Genomic DNA, 19,662 nt, shown 5'->3' on the forward strand with positions numbered 1-19,662 from the left:
AAAAGTACATACATTAAAATGGTTGCAATCCACTTTAAAAATAAAAGAAAAAACATTGATAACCTAAACTTTATATAGAATTTCCTGGTGTTGGAGGCAAGGGGAAAACAAATAGGATGAACTCCCATGCAGAAATTGGTCCTCCAAAGAAAATCCAAATCTTAAACTTGAAAAGCAGACTATTACAGATTTCAGGGGCATCGGGTCACTGGTAACCCACAGGAATGCAAAGGTGGAGTCACCTTTAGTAGGACACAGATGGAGCTTTTAATTATCTCCTCTGAGTATGGACTGGACCAAGAATATTATGATCATAACTCCTTATAAGAACATAAGAGAGAAATTATATGGTTTTAACAACTAGATCCATACACACCAGTGTTTTGTGACCTGCCCCTACCCAGATATTCCCATTTATTAAAGCTAGTCCTGTTTAGTTTGACAGCTACTGCTCAACACATGGTATGGCTCTTATCAGTCTGTTATCAGCTAGGGCTTAGAAAATGGCATCACAAGTTATGGCCCCTTTACACATGGCTGGTTCCAGACCTAAATGAACAGAGTCCTCTTAGTTATGTATGTTTCTGGTGTTCCTTCACCAGCAGAATATATTTAAATAGCTTGCCATGCCAGTAAACACTTACATGGCCTCTATCATGACTTCATTAACAGATTCACTACACATAATTATAAATAGTAATACACAATATGCCGTATTCTGTATTGGATATGTTTGCAGGTAGGGGTCCCAAGCTGAATGAAATGTTTTGAATCTCCCTCTGTTATTACATTTCAGCTTTTGCACCACTGCAAATTTACATTAGTTATCCATAAATATAGACGTGACAAAACCGCTATTTGTTACTTCTTGGGACAGTTCCCAGAGAGTGATACCCAGGTGCCACAGTTTCGGGCATCCAGACCAGGACATACCCATAATGGCTTTGGGGAACTATGTACTTAATGCCTGCCTAAAGTGTCTGTCTTTCTCTTTGCTAAATTGTAACTTGCTCCGATAGCTAAATTGTCTTGTGCCTTTACTTTTCATTATCCATACTCCTTATTGCACATTAATTTGCTTGAGTATTCAGCATTGTTTTATAACTGGCAAACTAATTATAGGCATGGAAAGTCAAAAATAACCTCCTTGTTTTATTTTCCTTTCAGCGTGATGGTGTAATGGAATACAAGCACTGCTTGATTACAAAAAATGTCAATGGAGAGTACAACTTAAGTGGAGCCAAGAAAAGTTTTGACACTCTGAAAGACTTATTAAACTGTTACCAGAAAGAAACCGTTCGCTCTGATGGAATAATATTTCAGTTCAGCCGATGCTGCCCACCAAAGCCCAAAGGTTAACTTAAATTACTATAGATATGTTTTAAAATAAATCCAAATGTGTTTATCAGTTTACAAAAGTAGCATTCTGCAGTCTCGTTTACTTTGCTATCTTTGAAGTCTGAGAACCATGAATTTCTCATATTTCATTTATCATGTACTGTCTGTGTTTACCCTAGTGGTAGTATTATGACTTTTGTGTATTTAAAGGGAAACTATTGTGAAAATTAACATTTTATATATGTTTCGCCATACTGAAATAGGAAACTTTCTAAATATGATCAATTAAAAATTTTAGGCTTTTTCTGAAATAATAAAGTTTATGGTCACATCTTCACTCAGCATCTGTTTCTCTTCATTCTGTCTTGTTGCAGGAGTTGGGTGTCAGATGTTGATTGACAGTTAAATCCAATATATGTTTTGGGGCGTCTCCCTTTTCTAGCAGATGTGTTAGAGCTAACTCAAATTACCGACTCCAACACAAACAAAATCTAACAAAATAACTGACTTCGGTACCAATCCTGCATGTAGAGTGGTAACATTTCTGTTTATTTCAAAAGAGTGAATATGTATTTTAGGCAAAAGGAGCCCCCAAAGGCATTGGACTCCCAACTCCTGCATGAAGAGAGGAATAGAGAGAGTGAAGATTAACTTGATTATTTTAGAAATGGGTAGTTGATTATATTTAGATAATGTCTTATTTTAGTATGATGAAGCTTATATTAAAATGACATTTTTGCTATAGTTCCCCTTTAAACACCAATTAATAATATCAATTATAATAATATATTTTGTAAAACATTTTAGCTACTGGGTCTTGAAGGATCTGTATATTGCATATACATATATTGCTGTGTGGTGTTTACAGACCAGGTTGAAGGAATAAAGATAGAAGGAAAGACAGCATTGTGTAAATTATAAAATGGTCACTTTTGTTTAATTAGTAATCCAAAACAAGTATTTTTCTTTAATAATGAGTTTTGTGTATTTCTCAGAAAAATCAAGCCTGATAATCTTCAGGAGCAATGAAGATTCTGAGGTCTCTGCATCACCCACCTTGCAGAGGAACAATAATGTCAATCAGATGGTGTTCCACAAAATCAGAAGTGAAGATCTGCATTTTGTAAGTTTACAACATAAGCGAATACGAAAATACTCCAGCTAAAACATATCACAATCATGTAGATGTCAATGGCAGATGTCCCTTTTATAACTGGAAGATCTTTCTTTGATTCATGGATACCTATATTTTCCTTCATATTCACTTACATATCTTCACTAAATTTGAAGAAATTTTCCAAGATCTGATCTCTAAGGGGGTTATTTACTAAACTCCAAATGCAAAATTCAGGAATTTTTTTTATAAAATCAGACTTCTAAAAAAAATCATGAATTTTTCAGAATTTATTAAACTCTGAAGATGGAAAAGTAGGAATCTGAAAATCCAGCATCTCAGACCTGTCGTGGTTGCATATAAGTCAGTGGGAGAAGTCCCAATGTTTTTTTGGTGTGCTCTGGGTTTCATTCAATACCCTGAAGTTTTCATCGTTTTCGGGTGAAAATTCAGAAAAAAAACGTGAAATTCCAAAAAAATCTGGAAAATCTGATTGGGAAAATGTAATAATAAATAAGCGTAAAAAACACGAGCGGATTTGATCGGAGCTTGTAGCAGAAAATATTGAGATAAATTTCGGACTTTGATAAATAGGAATTTGAGTTGTAAACTTAATCTTGCACCTGTATAAAATTTCAGTATATGTTTTTCTGTTACATATCTTTTCATCAGCTGGAAAATCTTGGGCAGGGCACATTTACCAAGATATTCAATGGTAAACGAGAGGAGCTGGGAGACTATAACAAGATTCATGTAACTGAAGTCCTTCTCAAGGTTTTGGACAAAACACATAGAAGTTTTTCAGAGGTTTGTATGTAACCTATAGAGAACAATTAAAATATTCGATGCAAATTAGTCTGTCACATAAAAGACTCTTTAAGACTTTATTGTTATGTAATATATTAATCGAGGTATACTTTTCTTTGGGTTCCACTAATTCCATCATTTTTGGGTATTTTTCAAATACAGGTAAGGGATCCGTTATCTGGAAACCAATTTTCCCGAAAGCTCAGAATTACAGGAAGATTCTCTACCATATCCAAATAACCCAAATTTTTAATAATTATTTCCCTTTTTCTCTTTTTAATAAAAAGTACCTTGTACTTGATACAAACTAAGATATAATTCATCCTTATTAGAAGCAAAAAAAACCCATTTATTTAATGTTCAAATTATTGAACATTAAAATATTTTTTTGTAGACTTAAGGTATGAAGTTCCAAATTATGGAAAGATCCCTTATCTGGAAAAAACCAGATCAGAAACATTCTAGATAATAGGTCCCATACCTGTACTAAATCTGTTACAAAATATTTGCTCAATTAATCAGGCATATTTTTTTTTAAAACGAAAATTTTAAAAAATGTTCATCTGTTAACAAACTATTGTTGCATTTAGTTATTAAAGATCCTTACAAATCACCAGTGTAAAGATTTGGATTTTCTAAAAAAAAATATTTATAGAGTTTGCTGCAAGTTGATAGCAATCCATTACATATATAGAGAATTGTCATATTTGAAATCTAGAGAATTGTCATACAGTGGTGTGAAAAACTATTTGCTCCCTTCCTGATTTCTTATTCTTTTGCATGTTTGTCACACAAAATGTTTCTGATCATCAAACACATTTAACTATTAGTCAAAGATAACACAAGTAAACACAAAATGCAATTTTTAAATGAGGGTTTTTATTATTTAGTGAGAAAAGAAATCCAAACCTGTTTGAAAAAGTAATTGCCCCCTGAACCTAATAACTGGTTGGGCCACCCTTAGCAGCAATAACTGCAATCAAGCGTTTGCGATAACTTGCAACGAGTCTTTTACAGCGCTCTGGAGGAATTTTGGCCCACTCATCTTTGCAGAATTGTTGTAATTCAGCTTTATTTGCGGGTTTTCTAGCATGAACCGCCTTTTTAAGGTCATGCCACAACATCTCAATAGGATTCAGGTCAGGACTTTGACTAGTCCACTCCAAAGTCTTCATTTTGTTTTTCTTCAGCCATTCAGAGGTGGATTTGCTGGTGTGTTTTGGGTCATTGTCCTGCTGCAGCACCCAAGATCGCTTCAGCTTGAGTTGACGAACAGATGGCCGGACATTCTCCTTCAGGATTTTTTGGTAGACAGTAGAATTCATGGTTCCATCTATCACAGCAAGTCTTCCAGGTCCTGAAGCAGCAAAACAACCCCAGACCATCACACTACCACCACCATATTTTACTGTTGGTATGATGTTCTTTTTCTGAAATGCTGTGTTACTTTTACGCCAGATGTAACAGGACGCGCACCTTCCAAAAAGTTCAACTTTTGTCTCGTCGGTCCACAAGGTATTTTCCCAAAAGTCTTGGCAATCATTGAGATGTTTTTTAGCAAAATTGAGACGAGCCTTAATGTTCTTTTTGCTTAAAAGTGGTTTGGGCCTTGGAAATCTGCCATGCAGGCCGTTTTTGCCCAGTCTCTTTCTTATGGTGGAGTCGTGAACACTGACCTTAATTGAGGCAAGTGAGGCCTGCAGTTCTTTAGATGTTGTCCTGGGGTCTTTTGTGGTCTCTCGGATGAGTTGTCTCTGCGCTCTTGGGGTTATTTTGGTCGGCCGGCCACTCCTGGGAAGGTTCACCACTGTTCCATGTTTTTGCCATTTGTGGATAATGGCTCTCACTGTGGTTCGCTGGAGTCCCAAAGCTTTAGAAATGGCTTTATAACCTTTGAAATTGAACTCAGGTGTGATAAACCACAGTTAAGTTATTTTTTAACAAGGGGGGCAATCACTTTTTCACACAGGCCCATGTAGATTTGGAGTTTTTTTTCTCCCTTAATAACGTAAACCTTCATTTAAAAACTGCATTTTGTGTTCAATTATGTTATCTTTGACTAATAGTTAACGGTTTTTGATGAGCAGAAACATTTAAGTGTGACAAACATGCAAAAGAATAAGAAATCAGGAAGGGGGCAAAAAGTTTTTCACACCACTGTATTTGAAATCCAATGACATGATGAAGCCATTTCACCTTAGGCAGCAAGAACATTGGAGTTACCTTAAAGGAAAACTATACCCCCAAAATGAACACTTAAGCAACAGATAGTTCATATCATATAACGTGGCATATTAAAGAATCTTACCAAACTGGAATATATATTTAAGTAAATATTGCCCTTTTACATCTCTTGCCTTGAGCCACCATTTCTTGATGGTCTCTGTGCTGTCTCGGAGATCACCTGACCAGAAATACTACAACTCTAACTGTAAGAAGTGTGGAAGCAAAAGACAGAACTCTGTCTGTTAATTGGCTCATGTGACCTAACATGTTTGGTTTGTTGGTATGTTTGTGAGTACAGTGAATCCTACGATCTCAGGGGGCGGCCCTTATTTTTTAAAATGGCAATTTTCTATTTTTGATTACCCAATGGCACATACTACTAGAAAAGTATAATATTATGAAAATGCTTTATTTACATGAAGCAGGATTTTACATATGAGCTGTTTTATGCAATATCTTTTTATAGAGACCTACATTGTTTGGGGGGTATAGTTTTCCTTTAAGGGAATAACCAAGGAAACCATAAGGTCTCCAAATACTTATATACATATAATTATTGTTTCCAGTGACCAAAACAGCCATTTACATTTTATAAGACTGAAAATATATTTTGACTTTAACCACCCTTCTTTATATAGCAACATAACGCTCTGTTTTCTATGACTTTTATGTGCAGCAATGGAATGCATTGTCCCATTTATAATTAAACATAGGTTTATAGCAAATTAAGTTAAGAAGTAACAAATGTTCATTAAGTTCAACTTAAGTTTTAGGTGACCCAGAGGAAGATGAAACCCCACCTGAAGCTTTCTCCAGGCGGGAGTTCCTTCCAGACTCCATTCCTTCCAGTCTTTTGCTCAGCATTGTACTAAAAGTATTAATATTGTGAGCATTGCATTTTTCCCTTGCCAAAAAATCATTCAGAAATGTCTTGAACTAATCTAACTATATGTTTGTGAAATTGCTTCATGTTTCTCGACAATGAGGAAAGTTTTAACATATTGACACTTTTATCAGAGATGATACCTGTGTTGTATTTTAATTTATTCAGGTGCTTTGAGCTGTAATATTTTATTTTACTCTTGTGGGATGGAAATCCTCAGCGATGATTACTATTATCACCTTTCTGAATCCTTTATGCATATTGCAAGCAGGGATTCAGAATTTAGACTAATCATTGCAGCTTGGAAAATAAATTGTTAGAAAAGTAATCAGTATTTTTTTAAATAATCGGTATTTGTCTGTCATGCATTTATATGTACTTATATTATATTTTCTTATGCTGTTTATTTCAATTAATTTGTTTTGCAGTCCTTCTTTGAGGCAGCAAGTATGATGAGTCAACTGTCATACAAGCATTTAATTTTAAATTATGGAGTCTGTGTGTGTGGAGATGAGAGTAAGTATATTGAAGTGTATTTTTAACATCTGTTCCACTGACGATACTCCCAGTAGCTTCCCATATTTTGTTCTGCTGATTCACAGCACATGCTCTAAGCTGCTGTCATTTACCTGAGCTTCGGGATGGGCAATATACTGTACATATATAGAATACAAGAGTCACAATACAGTGCTGTTTAATCCAGTGCTGTTTAGTAATTAATGTAAATTCTCATTTAGGCAGTTCAGAAACCTGCATCTGAATGTAATAATCTGCTTTTGTAGCATCAGCTTCTGTGAGAGATGAACTTTTGCTGCTTGTTGATTTGCAGTGACCTCTAAGCTAAGCCCAGACCACACTGAGCATGTGCAATGTCACGGGCACTGAAATGATAGCCAAATTCCAAGATAGGGAGCTCATGTGCACATGTGAACTTTGATGGTTAGAACATTACTATTACAGGGATGCAGAATGTTTAGGCTGGTTCATTAAAGGGAACCTATCACAGCCAAAATCAAACACATATTAACAATCTGACCAGTGCAACCTAAACACGTTTAATCAAACTACATATAGTTTTTTGAAAAAAACTGCAGGTTTAAAAAAATTGACTTTGTTAAATGGGCTCTTGCACTGAGGGAGTCCATACTGAGACTATAACAGAGACTATAACATGCAAATTTCAGGAGCATGCTCAGATTGTAACATTGCCTTGAGTATTCTACCCAGAATGCCTTGTTTTAGTAAACCCCTCCATCACAAGATTTCCCGTTCTTGTCCCCTGCTGGTGATGTTATTATGCAAATAAAGGGCACACACTAACTTCCAGAGGGTGGCAGCACTACTGAACAGCAGCTAACATAGAGGTTTGGCTGATTTAAAAATAGCTTAGAAGGGTTGATAAGCAACCAAGGAATTTAAACTGAGGATGTGCGAGATTTCAGAGCTACACTTGGCTGGGAAGATATAGGTAGGAGGAACCAGTGAAATCCAAGATGCCTGCCTCAGCTAAAACTGCAGAAGGCATAGTGAGCTGATGATTTACATTATACAAAAATTCTGTTTTAAAAATCGGATTTCTTGAACTTTCACATAGTGTATTTACTAATTGATTTGAGTTATGATTGGTGCCCTTTAAGTTCAGTATATTAATTATGACATTTCTAGCCTTATATATTTTTATGGAATTTTCTTTTAAATTGATTGATCATATTTTAATGTGAGCTGTTATTCTTGCAATGCTGCTTACATGTTTTACATGTCCAGCTAGGTATAACAAATGTGCCCAATTTTTGTCTCAACGTCTAGGCATATATACGATTTCAGGATATAGTTTCCATCTGTCAAATAACAAAACAGTTTGCTCATCATGGCACTCTTGGTTTACAGTTCTCAGAGCTTCATCTTTTAGAGTGCTTTTATATTCAATGTTCATAGACACCACAGGACACCGTATGCAGGAGTAAGATCAGTACATACAATTTCTTATGTCCTATTTCTAACTTTGTGACACAGGCATTCTGGTTCAAGAATATGCAAAACATGGGTCACTTGACACATACTTGAGGAGAAACAAAAATGCAATAAATATCATGTGGAAATTAGAAGTTTCAAAACAGTTGGCATGGGCGATGCACTTTCTCGTGAGTATAACAAGTGTTCCAAAGTACTCATGTATTGTTTCTGCCCCATAGCAACAAAATGGTTTAGCAAAGTCCGAAATGGCAACAAAAAAAATGTGTTTTATTTACGGTTTGTTTTGTTAAATGGGGTTGTCTATTTTTACATTAATACTTTTAGTATGTTATAGAATGGCCTATTTGTTCAATTGAACCTGTTTTTCTTTTTTCCACCTTTTTCAGCAGTCATATGGGGGTCACTTATCTCAGCAGGCAAAAAACTATTGATCAGTGACGCTTTAATTTTTTGTTTTTGTTCCTTTTTATTACTTATTTTTCCATTTAGGCCAATTGCAAATAGTCATAGAATATGAATTTCTACATCATACAAAAAGTTTACTTAAAGGGGAACTATCACTATGTAATATAAGATTCAGCATACTGAAATAAGAAACTTTGGAAACACAATCAATTAAAAATTCAGCATTTTTTCTGAAACTAGTTATATTTCTTTATCTAGTTTATATTTACTTTTTCTCTTTCTCCTCATTCTGTCTTCATTCTGGAGTTGGGTGTCAGATGAATGATCCAATAGGGTGGGATTTTTTGCCTAGAAGATGTATAAGAGCTCAATCTATTAAAAGCACTAGACATCATGTCTCTCTACATGCAGGATTGGTGCAAAAGGCAGTTATTTTGTTTGTACTGTAATCAGTTAGTTGCATTTTCACTATAGTTCCCCCCTTGAACACCCCCTTGATTGTGTTGGTGGGTTTAGGTAAAAATGTAAAATATATATATATCTATATGATCTTTCACTGTATGTTTAACCTATAAACAGTCCTTAATCTTTCACTGTATGTTTAACCTATAAACAGTCCTTCATCTATTTGTTGTACTAGCTTATTACTAGATTTGATTAACTTGTTTGACCTTTAGCAGCTTTCATAGGCTTTACTTTTCTCTTTCTTTTAAAGTAATTGCAAGAGATTATTGGGGCAGGGGATGGTATGTAAGGTTCATTGTAGTAGCAGTCATATTATCATGTGCAATGTTGATAATACGCTAATGACTGAAGAGATAAAAATGATAGCTTATTGCGAAGACAGACAACCATGTTAATACTATAGATATTCAAAACCAAGCAGTATGGAAAGTGCAAGCATTAGAGGGGGAAAGCACGCTGTGGACATCATGTTTATACATCTAATGGAATAATAACCATTAGATGTGCTAAAATATAACAGTTAGGGGAAGATTTATCAAGGGTCGAATTTCGAATTAATGAGAGTTTTTAAAACTCCCATGAACTCGAAATTCGACCAATCTAAATTAAAACTAGATTCAAGTTTTTTCCCTTCGAAAAAAACTGGAATGTCCGGAAGTCAGCAAACAACTCCAAATTGATATTAGGATGTCTCCCATTGACTAAAACAGCAATTTGGCAGGTTTTGAGTTTGAGGAATTTGAGTTCTTAAAGGGCCAGTGTATGATAAATTGCGAAAATATAATTAAATTTTTTTTTTAAAAAACTTGAATCGAATTTTAACAATTCCCTAGTTGAATTTGAAAGTTTTGGCCTTAACAAAACTCGAAAATTAGAATTTTCAATTCAACCCTTGAAAAATCTGCCCATTAGTGTACATTTTAACAGTTTGGTTGTTGAACCATGTAATAGTGAAATACAATGTTTACTGCCCCTTACCGTATATACTCGTGTATAAGCCGAGGTACCTAATTTACCTAAGAAAACTGGAAAAATTTATTGACTCGTGTATAAGCCTAGGGGCTGATTGAAAATCAATCTGGACCTGCACCCACTGAATAACAATGAAAGGTAGGCCTGCCCACAGTTTAAAAAAAAAAATTGTAAGCACACCAGTCACAGTAAAATAACTTATAACTCAACCAGGGGCAGAGAGATGGAGAGATGCAGCAACTACATACGAGGCTCCTTCTGCGGCCCCAACAGTGTGCAGGACACATGTAAATGTTTACAGTCCGCAGCAAGAGCTTTGAAATTCCTCTGCTTATTTTGGTCACAAACTCTTCTAGGAGAATATGGCCTGGATGGGGGAAGGGGGTCCAATAATCCCATTATTATAAATAAGCCCCTGTTTAGCAGTTGGTGCTGCCATGCTGGTTCCTGTAGGGAGAAGATAATCCATATAGAATACAGGGCTAGCAGTGGGTGCTGGGAAATAACACAACACTTTATACAAAAGGGCCCTGGTCCTGCTACCTCCATGCCTGAATATGGTCAGGACTCTGTGACTGACTGTCACGATCGCCGCCCGGAGCAGGTCCAGGAGCTCCGGGCGGGCGCGTCCTTCCCTGCCGGCGTCACTCCCAAAATGGCGGCGCCCATGGCCGCCACGTGGGTAGCGGCGCCGGCGCCTCTACCCACGTGGCGGCCATGGGCGCCGCCATTTTGGAAGGACGCCGGCAGGGAAGGACGCGCCGCCCGGAGCTCCTGGATCTGCTCCGGGCGGCGATCGTGACAGTCAGTCACAGAGTCCTGATGCGCTATGGGAGAGGGAGGTGTGTTGGGGCCGCAGAAGGAGCCTCGTATCCGGTGAGGGATTGGCTACAGTATCCGGTGAGGGATTGGCTACAGTATGTGCGTATGACCCGCGTATAAGCCGAGGTCGAGTTTTTCAGCACATTTTGGGTGCTGAAAAACTCGGCTTATACGCGAGTATATATACGGTAATTCTTTACTGATTGCATTTAATTCATGATATTTGATCACATTTAATAGGACATTGTAGTTTATCATTAAAGGACCAGTAACATCAAAAAAAAATATTTAAAAATTCGTTAGAGCACAACGAAAAATAAACATCAAGACAAATGAAATTTTTAAATAGCAAAGCTTTTATTAAGAAATAACTTACAGAATGTCCACTTCCTTTCCTTTTCAGAAACGGCGAATAGGCGACCATCCAGTGTGTAGTGATTGATTTCTCCTGCCTGGCTATTCACTGACAGACGTCGGCTTCCCTTCCACTGGCCTGACTGTGTAGTCTCCCGACGCACACTTGCTTCCTTATACTGCCTCGCAGCTTTTCACTGTGCTTCCCTCCACCGCTCACCTCCCTCTCAGCATGCACAATCCAGTCTCGGCATTCCTCTGCATTCCAATAGCGCACATATCCTACACATGGAAGACACAGACTGGCTTATGCAGTCTGTGTCTCAATCGCACTCTGTTCAGCAATTTAGTCGGATCAAGTGTTTGTATCCAGATGGTGTGTACTGAGTCAGGCGTCTCTCGTTCAGCCAGCTCGCCTCCCCCAAACCCAGGCATGCACATTGTGCTTTTTGCTTTGCCATTACTTTGCTACAGGCAGAAATACATATGAAATACATTCCCCCTGCACAGTGAAAAGCTGAACAGAGTGCAATTGAGACACAAACGGCATAAGCCGGTCTGTGTCTTCCATGTGTAGGATATGTGCGCTATTGGAATGCAGAGGAATGCCGAGACTGGATTGTGCATGCTGAGAGGGAGGTGAGCGGTGGAGGGAAGCACAGTGAAAAGCTGCGAGGCAGTATAAGGAAGCAAGTGTGCGTCGGGAGACTACACAGTCAGGCCAGTGGAAGGGAAGCCGACGTCTGTCAGTGAATAGCCAGGCAGGAGAAATCAATCACTACACACTGGATGGTCGCCTATTCGCCGTTTCTGAAAAGGAAAGGAAGTGGACATTCTGTAAGTTATTTCTTAATAAAAGCTTTGCTATTTAAAAATTTCATTTGTCTTGATGTTTATTTTTCGTTGTGCTCTAACGAATTTTTAAATATTTTTTTTTGATGTTACTGGTCCTTTAACATCTTTTTCTTATGTGGCGAATGGCAGTCTCCTACATTTGTGAAGTTTCAGATTGTTTTCTTTGGTTTCTTGATGTAGGAAGATAGGAATCTTGTGCACGGAAATGTGTGTTCGAAGAACATTCTTCTGATCAGAGAAGAAGATAAGAAGACTGGCAATCCACCTTTTATTAAACTTAGTGATCCTGGAATAAGCATTACAGTCTTACCTAAAGAAAGTAAGTCTTTATATTTTATTACTATTATCAGACCAAAGAGTTCAGGCTGCTGTTTACATTAGAAACCTTAAGACCGGGAGTGCCCATACTTTACTAATGCAAGGTTTACTTTTAGTGATGTTGTCCCATTATGATCTACATCCATAAAAGCATTTTTTAGTCTTCTGTTTCATACAAAATATTACTTAAATACTGATTTATGACAAAATGTATCAGTGGCGTAACTAGATGTTGCTGGGCCCCACAGCAAATTAATTTTAGGGCCCCCAACATATCCAGTGTTTGTCCTGTTTTACCAATATATGTTCAAATTGCTCATCAATGAGAGCCTCATGGGGCCCCCTGTACCTCCTGGGCCCCCCTGCAGCCGCAGGGTCTGCTTCCTCTGTAGTTACGCCCCTGAAATGTATATTGTTATATTTAAACATCTATTTCTTATGTAACCATAACATATCTAAATGAAAAGCATGAAATACGAAATATTTAGACAAGCTATTTGTTGACAGTATCTTGTGATCTACCACTCACCAGCCAAGGGTATTGACACATGGGAAGATTTGTCTCCCATGATTTTTAAAAAGCGAGTCTCCGCGACAAGGCGATCGTCTTTTTGCAAGCAAAGATTTCAGGCAACTTCGGCTTCCGATCGATTTGCATCCCATAGTGCACCATGGTGTTTTCTCCGCCCAAACCCGCTGGACATTCTTCAACAAGAACAATGAGCCTATCTGTGTCAAAGAAATGCTTTAAAAAAGGCATTTTCTGCAGCGTATTGTCGTACGAGTATTGTGCGTATCTTCGTATTTGAATGATAAGTGAGCGTGTGGTCGCTGGAACAAAGAATGTGAAATTGGCGCCCTAGAAATTACGTCCATATGTTCTTACATACTTACGACATGCCGTGCGCACAAGAATTTGCATGCTATCGCGGGTACTAAACTCCTTGTGTGTTTTTCTAGCTCAGATTTTCACTACTTCTCAATAGCCATGCTTTTTCTTATAAATTGCTCCTTGTGCATTTTGGGACTACAGGCAATTTCAAATAGCATTTTGTGTGTAGTAGCTAGCAATTTACATTTTTCTCCATGGAAAGACAAAATGAACGACTTGTTGGCGAAACTCGCCGTTAAAAAATGTGGGCGACAGATCTCCCCGTGTGTCACTACCCTAAAGGTCTACTGGTAGATCTCGATAAACATTTTGAACATTTGCTTTAGACCTACAGCACACTTGCTATTCATCTAAAAGGATTTTTACAGGTAGGAAAAGGTATTTGAGTGCAGTGCTTCTTTAGAGCACTGCCTTTCAAATGCCACACATTCCTTTTATCTTAAAGCAAAAGTATACCCCTTCTTAACATTCAGTTGAAAATTGCTTAAACATCTGAAATTACAGAAATAAAAATGTATTATTTTTTTACACTGGCATACCTTATTCCATAGATTGAAAGAAAACCATAATAGTCTATGTGCTAGCTGGGACCAGTTACAGTGCAATATAACTCCTCACTTTGTTTCATTGTGAAGATGACTTCAAAGTATCTGTACTTTGCAGAGAATCCGTTCTCTACCCGCTGTGAAAAGTAGACGGAATTCATGTCCTAGAATCCATTTTTTTAAATGAATACTGGGGCTCATATATCAACACTGGCAAATATGAACCTGGGCAGTAACTAATTGCAATTCAGCAATTGGCTTTTTTTAGCCAGCTGCAGGTAGTACAATGAATGCAACAATTTGATTGGTTTCCATGGGTTATTGCTCACAGCCCAATTTGCCCAGTGTTAATAAAGGACTCCCAGTTAGCTCTAATACATTACTCAAAAGGAGCACACCCCAATGATTTTGATCTAACTGTCAATCAAGATTTGACTCTTGACTCCTGCATAAAGAGAAAATATACATTGTTGAAAAGAGATACTGAACAAGTTATATGATTAGGTCAGAGACAAATTATATTTATAAAGTTCCTTATTTCATGAGATCAAGCTCTTATTAAACTGGAATTTTCGTGATAGTTCCCTTTTAAGTGCAAATATTGCATTTTTATTCAGAATGCTTGGAACTTAAGACCTTTGAAGAAGAGTTCCAAAGTAATGGGGCATTCCATTATATGGAACACCCTGGGCTGAGGGTACATGGAGCGTTGGCTCTGCTGAGCTCAACCTGGGTTGTTTTCTGCAGGTCGATAGCCTCAGAGCCAATGCTTTGTGTGCAGATATAAATCTCAATCCTTTATATAGGATTATGGGTTTTTTTTAAATTTTCTTTATTATTAACATTGGCGTCAATCAACATTTCTACCGGCGAGGTGGGTAAAATACTGGCCAGGAGGCAGCCCTAGATTAGAAATAAAACTAATATAGATCTGTGTTGACACAATGCAAATATAAATAGGCTTAAATGGAGGATGGAGCAAGTGTGAAGATTTTCAATGTAAAATGTATATATTTTTTTAATATTCGAATTAAAATGTGCAGAACTTGGTTTCAAATGAACCCTATTTGATGGGCTTTTTTGTACACATGGGACTCTCTCTTGATAGTGCCTGAATAGAACAAAGGCAAGTGCTGATGTGACAATTAGATTGCTGAATTTATATTGTTAAATGCAGAGTGGTCTTTAGGATGTTACTGGTGGTGATATACAGAGGGGACACAATACAGTTACCCTGTTAACTTACATACCACCTCCTACAGCATGTAACCCAGTACTCATGATAAAAGTTATTAAGTTAAACCTGAGTAGCATTACTGACTATGGCCCAATGTTAAATATGTTGCAGCATCCAATTTTATTTATTTTTATTTTTTTTGTGATCTGCCATTGAACAACATATCCAAATGCTGCAAAAAGTGGATTCACACAGTTGAACTACTATTATGAATCTGCTAGTTTTGGGTTTCTGAAGTACTTATTTGACATACTGCTGCAGTTTAAGAGTGACTTTTGATTATATGTGCCATGTTTATAAATGTATTCATAGATGCCACAGAAAAGGGGTCTTTGCCATTGTATCTAACATGTTTTTTTTGCATTTTATTTTTTAGTTCTCTTGGAGAGAATTCCGTGGGTTCCACCTGAGTGCATTGACAATCCAAAGCACCTTACTGTAGCATCAGATAAGTGGAGTTTTGGCACCACCTTATGGGAAATATATAGTGGTGGCGATAAACCACTTAATGCTCTTGATAGCCAAAGAGTAAGTACTGTTGTTGCAGACTTATTTATCCAGTACTTACATTCTTATGCTTAAGGTTTTAATAATTTTACCATTGGAAAAGTGTGGATAACATATTGTTATAGAAATGTGCTGGATACATGTGTTTTAAGGATTACAAATTGTTGAACCTACTGCTGCTAGTGTCCGGTATCGGCATCTTCTCATTGTGCCTCAGGCTTCACATAAAAAATTAAAAGCTTTAAGAGAATGTTGCACTGCTACCTGAAACTGAATGGTTCCAAAACTCAAGTCTTATATTTCTGCCGACATCTTTCCTCGTCCCTCAGTTACCTTTCTTTCTACCACACAGGGACATTGCTTAGGATAACTTTTTGGCTCTCGTCACTCTTTATCCAAACCCTTGCAAGATTCTGGCATTTTCATCTGACCAACATTTCTCCAAGTCACCCTTTAAAGATCTTGAAGCACCAAAAACACTTTATTATTTTCTTGCAATTTACACCTAAAAGGAATACCACCCCTTCAATCAGTTCTTAACGCTGCCACTACACTCATGAACTTAACTAAAAGGCACTAAGTTTGTCCAGGAGCAGTAACACATAGCAACCAATAAGATGGTTGCTTTTAAACAGGTGACCAGTAAATGCTACTTTCTGATTGGTAGCAATTGGTTACTGCCCATGAGCAAACTTAGTGCCTTTTATTACATAACCCCTTAAGACTCTTAACAGTGATACCCATTCCTTTATGTCAGCTCTGATCTCATAATATGCTCTGTCATGTTCCCTGTGCTCTATTGCAATCTTTAATAGATTCAAGCTTAGAATTCTACTGCTAAAATATGTTTCTTGTTTTTGCTACAAAGTTTTCTTTAACTGCAATGCTCATGACATTTCATGGCTTTTTATCCTTTAGAAATTGCAGTTTTATGAAGATAGACATCAGCTTCCAGCACCAAAATGGATAGAGCTTGCAAATTTAATTAACAGCTGTATGGACTATGAACCGGATTTTCGGCCTTCATTCAGAGCGATAATAAGGGACTTTAATAGCTTGTTTACTCCAGGTATATGGGTTGATGATTTGCTAAAAGATTATTCCTTACAGTGGTGGAGGCTCTATGACCTGTGGCTTCACAAGTTGGCAAATTAACATTGGGGTGGCGTAGGTTAAAGATCCTAAATGTAGAATCTTCAGAGCTGGTAAAATGGACCTTAACAAGGAGAATCATAGACTCTGCAGTCCATGGCATTAAACGGGTTATAATTTAATATAATAACTGGTTTTCACCCTTTAATGTCTAATAATTTCTGTACAATCAAGTCTATCTTTTGCAGATTATGAGCTACTGGCAGAAACTGACTTGCTCCAAAACACGAGAATAGGAACTTTTGGCTTCTCTGGAGGCTTTGAAGACAGAGATCCTCCTTTTGAAGAAAGACATCTAAAATTCTTGCAGCAGCTCGGCAAGGTACACTTTTATTTGCCTGTTCTGAGTTACTAGGAAAATCATCATAATCTTCCTTAAATTTTGTGCAATTTTTATGTGTTTCTAGTTAGTGGAAAATTTCTGTTGCTACATGTATCTAGATTTATAAAATTTTAATTTTTTCTTACTAAAATTAAATTTTTAAAGGGGATGTAAATTCTTCCTATTAAGAAAAGGTATTCTGATAGAATCCCTAAAAACAAGTAACTTTGCAATGTACATGCTTTACTTTATTCTTATAGTTGTGAAGATAAAGGACCCGGTGTCTTCAGCTCTAAGGGTAAGGTCACACTGAGCGTTTCGGGGAGATTTAGTCGCCTGGCACTCAGTGTGACCTTACCCTAAAAGGCAGCCTCATTCAGTCCTACTTCAGCTTTCTAGAAATATAGGCAGTCGCTGGCTTTCCCTATCTCTCACTACAGCAAGAGCCAGTCAGAATAGAAAATTCACAGGAAGCAACTAGCTTGCTTGCCTCTGATTGGCTCCTTCTGCACACATCGGCCATGAGTAGTAGGAGAGGGATTGGGTTACAGCAGAAACCAAGCAAGCAGCTGCATGAGGCTGCCTGTGGCTGCAGAGGAAAATAGATTATTTCAACAACAGTAAGAATGAAGTAAAGCATATATATTGGAAAGTTGCTTGTTTTAAGGGATTCTATTAGAATCCCTTAACTTAATTGGAAGCCTTTACATCCCCTTTAATTAAGTTGCTCTGCGAAATGATCTTGAAGTAGGTACATAATTGGTTTTAAATAAGCTGATAATGAGATTCCTATAGCAAATGTGGTTCTGTTATGCTTTCTTAGAAATTCTCAGTTATTTAACTTTCGCTACCTTTTTATTAGTGCATATTTTTCTACCATAACATGTTTTCAGATGCAAATAAATGTGTTAACCCTGAAAGCTCCCAATTATGGCAAAACCATCTCCTATAAACACCATTTTTAAGAATTATTTCCTTTTCCGTGTAATAAGGAGACAATACCTTTTACTTGATCCAAACTAAAATATAATTAATCCTTGGGTTTATTTTCGGTGTAAATGAATTTTTAGTAGGTTATTTATAAAAATCAGAATATTTCTTATTATTTTATTAAAACCACTTCAACAAACTCTCATCCACATTTTTACCTTATTTATCAATAAATTTACTTGAAAAAATCTGGTGCAGGAAAAGACTGGATTTATTTTTTGCTTTTGCATGTTTTTCTTTTCAGACCACCTATTTTTTTTATCATGTTTGTAATTCAAAGATCTTTCTGGTAACTTAGTTCACTTCACTGTTAGAGGGAAAAAAATCAAAGAAATATTTTAATAGGGTTTAATTTCATTTATAGACTGATGTGCCACTGATAATTCTTATTTATGTTTTCTGAAAGGGTAATTTTGGAAGTGTTGAACTGTGCCGCTATGACCCTCTACAAGACAATACCGGTGAAGTTGTGGCAGTGAAAAAGTTGCAGCATAGCACTGAGGAGTACATGAGGGACTTTGAAAGAGAAATTGAAATTCTTAAATCACTCCAACACGATAACATAGTGATATACAAAGGAGTGTGTTACAGCGCAGGTAAGTTCTTGTAAAAGGGCACCACCATTAAGCTTAAATACAGTGGTGTTAATGGGGTGGGGGTTAACAGGTCCCACAGCTCCAGAGGGCCTGGTGAGATGGAAACACAATAAGTTCACATGATTCCCTCCACCCTGCTGTACCTATGGGGGGGGGGATTGTCTACCTGCCATCAGAATTATATTTGCCAAGGGTTGCAGAGTTGTTTTCTCAGAGTCCTAAATAAAATAGCCACCTAGTAGACATCAAAATGACTTCAATTTCAAAAACATTCCCAGTTCACTTTTTGAATGACACCTACTACTACTTTTGTTACCTGAGAATGATCTGGTTTGTGCTCTGGCGTCCTCACTTCAAACTAGGCATGCACTGAATCCAGGATTTGGTTTGTGACTCGGCCAGGATTCTGCCTTTTTCAGCAGGATTCAGATTCAGCAGAATCTTTCTGCCTGGCGGAACCGAATCCTAATTTGCATATGCAAATTAGATGCGGGAGGGAAATAGTGTGACCTTTTGTCACAAAACCTGTGCATATGCAAATTAGGATTGGGTTCGGTATTCGGCCGAATCTTTCGCGAAGGATTCGGGGTCTGGCCGAATCCAAAATAGTGGATTTGGTGCATCTCTTCTTCAAACCATGCAATATCGCTGTTACAACACAATTGTTTTATCTGCCAGTCAGTATAAGCATAATTGTCACTTACCTTAAATCCAAACGGAGATTAAGATTTAAATATACAATGTCTTACTTCTTATTAAAAAAATATATAGTTTTGGTAATGCAGTTACAAAATTAATTTAAGTCATAAATCGACTTTGAGTCATATTATATTTCTTATCTCTTTGATCTATTTCCATTATAATAAAAGCAATGAAACAAATCTTGCA

At 37.1% G+C, this 19,662-nt stretch overlaps 1 protein-coding gene across 1 annotated transcript in view; it reads left to right on the plus strand.

Annotated features, from left to right (window-relative positions):
- jak2.S (Janus kinase 2 (a protein tyrosine kinase) S homeolog) overlaps positions 1-19,662 on the plus strand; it is a 98,153-nt gene that overhangs the window by 67,177 nt on the left and 11,314 nt on the right. The window contains exons 10-19 of the mRNA XM_041580125.1: positions 1,168-1,354; positions 2,334-2,461; positions 3,125-3,259; positions 6,797-6,884; positions 8,382-8,509; positions 12,396-12,534; positions 15,584-15,735; positions 16,633-16,783; positions 17,055-17,188; positions 18,585-18,774. Of these exons, the coding sequence (XP_041436059.1) occupies positions 1,168-1,354; positions 2,334-2,461; positions 3,125-3,259; positions 6,797-6,884; positions 8,382-8,509; positions 12,396-12,534; positions 15,584-15,735; positions 16,633-16,783; positions 17,055-17,188; positions 18,585-18,774 (1,432 nt within the window). The remainder of the gene's footprint in view (positions 1-1,167; positions 1,355-2,333; positions 2,462-3,124; positions 3,260-6,796; positions 6,885-8,381; positions 8,510-12,395; positions 12,535-15,583; positions 15,736-16,632; positions 16,784-17,054; positions 17,189-18,584; positions 18,775-19,662) is intronic.

The sequence above is a fragment of the Xenopus laevis genome, chromosome 1S, assembly GCF_017654675.1.
Source record: "Xenopus laevis strain J_2021 chromosome 1S, Xenopus_laevis_v10.1, whole genome shotgun sequence".
In the NCBI taxonomy this organism is placed as follows: domain Eukaryota; kingdom Metazoa; phylum Chordata; class Amphibia; order Anura; family Pipidae; genus Xenopus; species Xenopus laevis.